Below are 5715 nucleotides of genomic sequence, written 5' to 3'. Positions count from 1 at the left end.
ATATATATATATATATATATATATATATATATATACATATATATATATATGTATATATATATATATATATATATATATATATAATTTGTATCTTAGATTTGCTCTAAATGCAGTGTATGTTCACTAAAATAAGGAATTATATTCTATTTATAAAACTGAATTATAAAACTGATGTTTTATGTTGAATTTGAATAGAAATATATCAGAGTATCAATATATTTGGACAAAATAAATATAGTGAGTGTTAAAATAAAGAGAACAAGTATAGTCTGTGCATTAAAGTCCATCATTTGTTTTGAGTGACGCTTAATGTCATTTTTACGTGCTCGACCACTTGATCTGTCGCAACCAAGTGAAACGTGCCAGAGACCATCGTCAAGTCCTGGAGGTCAGTAAAAACGATCTTATCCCTGTTTATACATGCACTATTGCTCAGAATGCTTTTGTTATCCGTGGGTTTTCCTAAATGAAATTGTAGAATCAGAAATACTTTTACGTAATAGTTACAGTAACAAATTAAATCTAGAAACATACTAACAACGTCCATCGCATTGCTAAATGCAATTAAACGTGTAATTACATATTTGCATAGGTTTAAAAAAACTCATGAAAACCAATTGAAAATATCCCAAAGTCAAATGAATCATTCTTTGGTGTCACTTAGCGATTGTCACGCTGATTTCGATCAGTTTGCTGTTGTGGTTTAAACAGTGACGTTTGAGACGGGTGTGTGTACTTTTGAGAGGATCTCTAGGGACTGTCACGGAGACGGTCGATGGACCTTGTGGCACGCTGTCACTCCACAATAAGACACGCCCCTTTTCAAAGCCATTGGCCGACGGAGCAAATGTACTTTGCCATGAACCACCAGATTATAGCCCCGTTTTTTTCGCGCCACATGAGCGTGCATCTTAACTTGTCTAAACAACTCCCATTTATATCAAAGCTGACAGTTCACATGTTATTACGGGACGGACAGCTGAGTCTTGTGAAACTCACGAGTGAAATTGCCCAACTCCCGAACGCACGCACTCACTTCTTCTCAAACAAGACCTCGTGACGTCTATTAAAGTGAAAGTTTACGTTACAAAAGTAGCACGCTATACAGAACTCGGCTTCTTTGTATCCCGCCACGGTCTAAAACTGCTAAGCGGGTAACCAGATATTCAAAAACAATACGTAATCCCACAATGCACCGCATCGTCGATTTACAGCATTACCTCATCCCATCAGCCACCGCGAGAAGAGGGTGGTCGTCAAGGGCAACGAGCCTTATCTGAAATTGCGGAACGCCCAGTAAAGCCTCCAGCCAATAAGAGACGGCCCGCATGACATCATTGCTATTTTTAGTGGGGCAGCGGTAGCAGATAAGGTTTGTGTCCACGCTGGAGAAGCTCAGAGTATACAGAACTCGCCACAGTGAAACATCTAGACAACACAGCTTGAGCTAAAATAAACAAGAACACTTTTCGGCTCCGCGCTGTTTGTCCACTGGCATCTTTGAGCTGCGCGGCGGTGGAAGAAGAGCGCTCTGTCTGCCAGAAGAAGAAGAAGAGCTCGGGACGCTGCGCGAGAACTTTTACGCAGTAAGTTTCTCGCGGGACGGGGAGTTTACGAACTTTGCGATCCTTCTCGCTTTTGTCTCTGAGAGCGCGGCGCTCGTTTCTGAAACTGGACACTGCTTGAGTTTGTGAAAGACTACTTTTGAACTAAAAAGTTTCGTTTTCTCTTCTATGTCTAGCAAGATGGAAACTACTTTCTACGATGACTCTCTAAACAGCGCTTTCTCTCAGCATGACAGCGCTGCTTTTGGATACAACCACAAGGCTCTGAAACGCAGCATGACGCTGAATCTGACCGACCCATCCGGCAACCTGAAGCCGCACCTGAGGGCCAAAGCCAACGACATCCTCACCTCCCCGGACGTGGGGCTGCTCAAACTGGCTTCTCCGGAGCTGGAGCGGCTCATCATCCAGTCCAGCAACGGCATGATCACCACGACGCCGACTCCAACCCAGTTTCTGTGTCCCAAGAACGTGACGGACGAACAGGAGGGCTTCGCGGAGGGCTTCGTGAGGGCACTGGCCGAGCTACATCACCAGCACATGCCCAATGTCACCTCGGCTCCCCAAACAACCATCAACAACAGCATGGCACCCGTTTCGTCCATGGCAGGCGGCGCGGTGTACAGTTCCTCCATGCGCTCCGACCCGCCCGTGTACGCGGACCTGAACACTTTCAACCCCGCCATCAGCACTGCCAACCCCGCGATGAACTACACCAGTGCCCCGCCGCAGCACACCGTCCAGCACCCGCGGCTTCAGGCGCTGAAGGAGGAGCCCCAAACGGTGCCCGAGATGCCCGGCGAGACGCCACCTCTCTCCCCCATCGACATGGAGAGCCAGGAGCGGATTAAAGCCGAGAGGAAGCGCATGAGGAACCGGATCGCCGCGTCCAAATGCCGGAAGAGGAAACTGGAAAGGATCTCCCGGCTGGAGGATAAAGTCAAGAACCTGAAGTCCCAGAATTCCGAGCTGGCGTCCACCGCGAACATGCTGCGCGAGCAAGTGGCCCAGCTCAAGCAGAAAGTCATGAACCACGTCAACAGCGGCTGCCAGCTTATGTTGACCCAACAGCTGCAGACGTTCTGAGAAGAACCGAAGGACATTTGAGTTAACTTTAATAGACGCAAGGGACAAAGTTCAGGGGCTAGATGTCTGCAAGCCCGCGCGACTGCTGGCATTAGCCCGCTCGGACCGGCCGCGTGCCGTAAAAGGATGTCCTGACTGGACTTTTGGGGAGTGCAAAACTTCACGAACTCAGTCCGACAGAGACAGCGACAGAGAGCATGAGACTCACTCTGTTACACGCTTTACTTTTTGACAAGAAAAGAGACTTCTTGTTCACTTAGACCAGGTTGTGCATGGACCCATACGCTTCAGAGGAGCGCTCAGTATTATAGGAGTAAACCGTGGACGTGACTGCCGTACAATAGGGATATAAATGTCTGGCTCACCAAGCAGGAAGTTGTGTCCGCTAAACTTGTGATAAAAGCTGCCTGACTTCCGAGTTACATGTTGTACTTTTTGTTCTTAAACTGAATGGAATTGACTTTTTCTTTGAGTTAGTCCCAACTTCAGCAGTTTCTTTTCCCGAAAAAGTTCATTAATGAGGTTTCACTCATTGTTATATGTAAATAAGATCAACCACGAGTACTTAAGTTTACCATTTGTAAAGTACAATATAATTTTCTATGTTTGTTTTCTGAGCACCTCAGAAACTAATCAATATTTATGAACTGTAATAAAGTATGTCAAACGAAAAACTCTCTGTTGTCCTAATGGAGTTCGTGTGTGTGTGTGTGTGTGTGTGTGTGTGTGTGTGTGTGTTCACCAAGACAGACTAGTAGTAACATGTTTTGGGAGAGAATGCTTGTTTAGCAAAATCCACATATGAATATACAAGCAGAGGATGTAAAAAAAGAAAAAGGAAAGAAAAAAAGTCAAAAACAACATTTGAACCCATAATAGTTATTCAACAGTAGCATAATAATGACAGCATGTATTCTGATTTTTACCGGGCTAATATATATATATATATATATATATATATATATATACACACACACACACACACACACACACAGGAAAATGATTAGACCTAACTTTCAAATGCAACAACACAGCATCTAACAAACAATCATCATACAATGTAGAAGTAAATCTTAGAAACAAAGTATTCATTTCTATAATCATGGGTAGCCTATATTATTGTGTCGTGTTTGCCTACAAAGGTGTTCATAAAACAATTTCAGCAGCAATCCTCTGCACCAGAAGAGGGCGCCGTCGGCTTGCATTCTGTTAATCTGAAGCAGTTCTTTTTTCATTTTCTTTTTTATTAATACCAACTTTCGTAAGATAATAGTTCATTACATATCAACATTACGTTCAAAAATGTAAGCTTACATGCAAAGCACCATTTCGATTTTTTTATTATTATTATTATTATTATTAAAACAATAAATGATTTTGATTTAATTTACTGCGGTGAATATGAAAGTTTGCAAGAAGTAATAATAGCATAATTGTTAATTATTAATAGCATAATTATTATTTAACCTTTTCGTATATTAAAGAAGCCAAAGAGTGCATCCTTAAAAGCAAATAAACCCTGGGTTTCTCTGAAGAAGCCCCTTGGATAAACGACGAGTTTCTTTTGTGATTTCAGTTTCTTGGATTCTGCTCAGAGACTTTACTTCTGCTTGAAGAAACCAGTCTTCTCTGACTACAATACATGACAGGAGGTGAAACATATCAGAATTTATTTTCACCTAAAATATCTAAAATAAATAGTAAATTAAATTAAAGACTATAATATACATGCATAGAATTATCATAATTGATCTCTCGTTGGTCAAAAACATATAAAATATTTTAATTCCCATTTATGATAGCAAGCCTGTATTGCCTCGTTTTTTTTTATTTTTATTATTATTTTTGACATGTGTCACCACACAGAAAGGGGCCACCAAAAAAATTCTAATTTAATATTCAGGTCACCAACACAGATTAATATTTAGTATCTTTTAGATCCTCTTATTTCACTGCCCAAATTTAGCAAGCGATGACATCATACCGGAAAATCGGCACCTACCTATCCATATAAGGCAAGCGCGCCATCGGAAGACCTACGCCATCTGAAGGTGGGTGTGTATTACGGGAAGAGGAACTCCTCGGCTCAGACTGATCTCCACAAGATTGACAGACAGACCTTTATTGCACTTTTAGTTTTGGGAACAAGGGTATTGATAATTGAACCAACGCATGATCAAAATTCAGTAACTCAAAGTCAAGCAAGGACTTTCCTAGAATTCATATATTTTGTTTACAAGAAACTATGAGCAAAGTGTCACTGAAAAGCGACCTGCTTTATAGCTACTTAAAGTACAATTAGGTTACACAATGTCATGTGGTCATACATATATCATGTTCAAGTTAAACAAGCCTAAAGCTATACTAAAGGCAGTAAATGTTCTTTTTTAAGATGGCAACACCATAGCGAAAATAAAGAAATAAATTATATATATGTGTGTGTGTGTGTGTGTGTGTGTATTCTTTTATATGCAATTAGATGAACACTGAAGTAAATGTATTTGTAGTTACACGTAATGATGAAGTTGCAACTAATTACACAAAATAAATGCAAAAGTCACAAAACATGATTAAAAAAATAAAAGTGTACTTTTAAGTACACTAAGATGGCTTCTTGTATTTTATTAATTTGAAGTATTATTACAAGTGCAAATTAAACACAATTGATCTCACTTCTTTTTCACAAGGGTGGTAATATCTGAAAAACGGCAATGTTGTTCTTACACTAAACTCAAATACAAAAGACAATCCGTGTCATGGTTACAGTATCCATGCAGCAGGTCTCTTGTAAAATTAGATACAGCAGGAAATCAAAACAGAGAAATTGACTGTGAATTTTATAAAAAAAAAAAATATAAATAAATAAATAACATGTAATTGCCAAGATAAATTACCAATGTTCCTTTTATTGATTGATGGTTTTAAACATTAATCATTTGTATCAAGATGTTACAAATCTTTATGCAGATTTTTACTTTTGTTTACTTAATAGCTTGTTGCCGAGATACAATTTGTTCTTAGTGATAAAGACAAGAGAACTAAGTTCTTTCAGGAACAGCTCTGC

General features: G+C 40.0%; 1 protein-coding gene across 1 annotated transcript; it reads left to right on the top strand.

The window, feature by feature from the left end:
• The first annotated feature begins 1365 nt into the window (after positions 1-1365).
• LOC127984344 (transcription factor Jun-like) lies at positions 1366-3325 on the top strand. The gene is made up of 2 exons (XM_052586955.1): positions 1366-1586; positions 1742-3325. The coding sequence occupies exon 2, from the start codon at positions 1746-1748 to the stop codon at positions 2649-2651; it is 906 nt and encodes a 301-aa protein (XP_052442915.1). The 5' UTR covers positions 1366-1586; positions 1742-1745; the 3' UTR covers positions 2652-3325.
• Positions 3326-5715: the final 2390 nt, after the last annotated feature.

The sequence above is a fragment of the Carassius gibelio genome, chromosome B20 (genome assembly GCF_023724105.1).
Source record: "Carassius gibelio isolate Cgi1373 ecotype wild population from Czech Republic chromosome B20, carGib1.2-hapl.c, whole genome shotgun sequence".
Classification (NCBI taxonomy): domain Eukaryota; kingdom Metazoa; phylum Chordata; class Actinopteri; order Cypriniformes; family Cyprinidae; genus Carassius; species Carassius gibelio.
The sequence above is the reverse complement of the archived record's forward strand: the minus strand, read 5'-3'. Positions and strand labels throughout refer to the sequence as shown.

Coding starts and splice junctions, on each gene's coding strand:
- LOC127984344 (XM_052586955.1), top strand. CDS start 1,746: ATGGAAACTACTTTCTACGATGACTCTCTAAACAGCGCTTTCTCTCAG.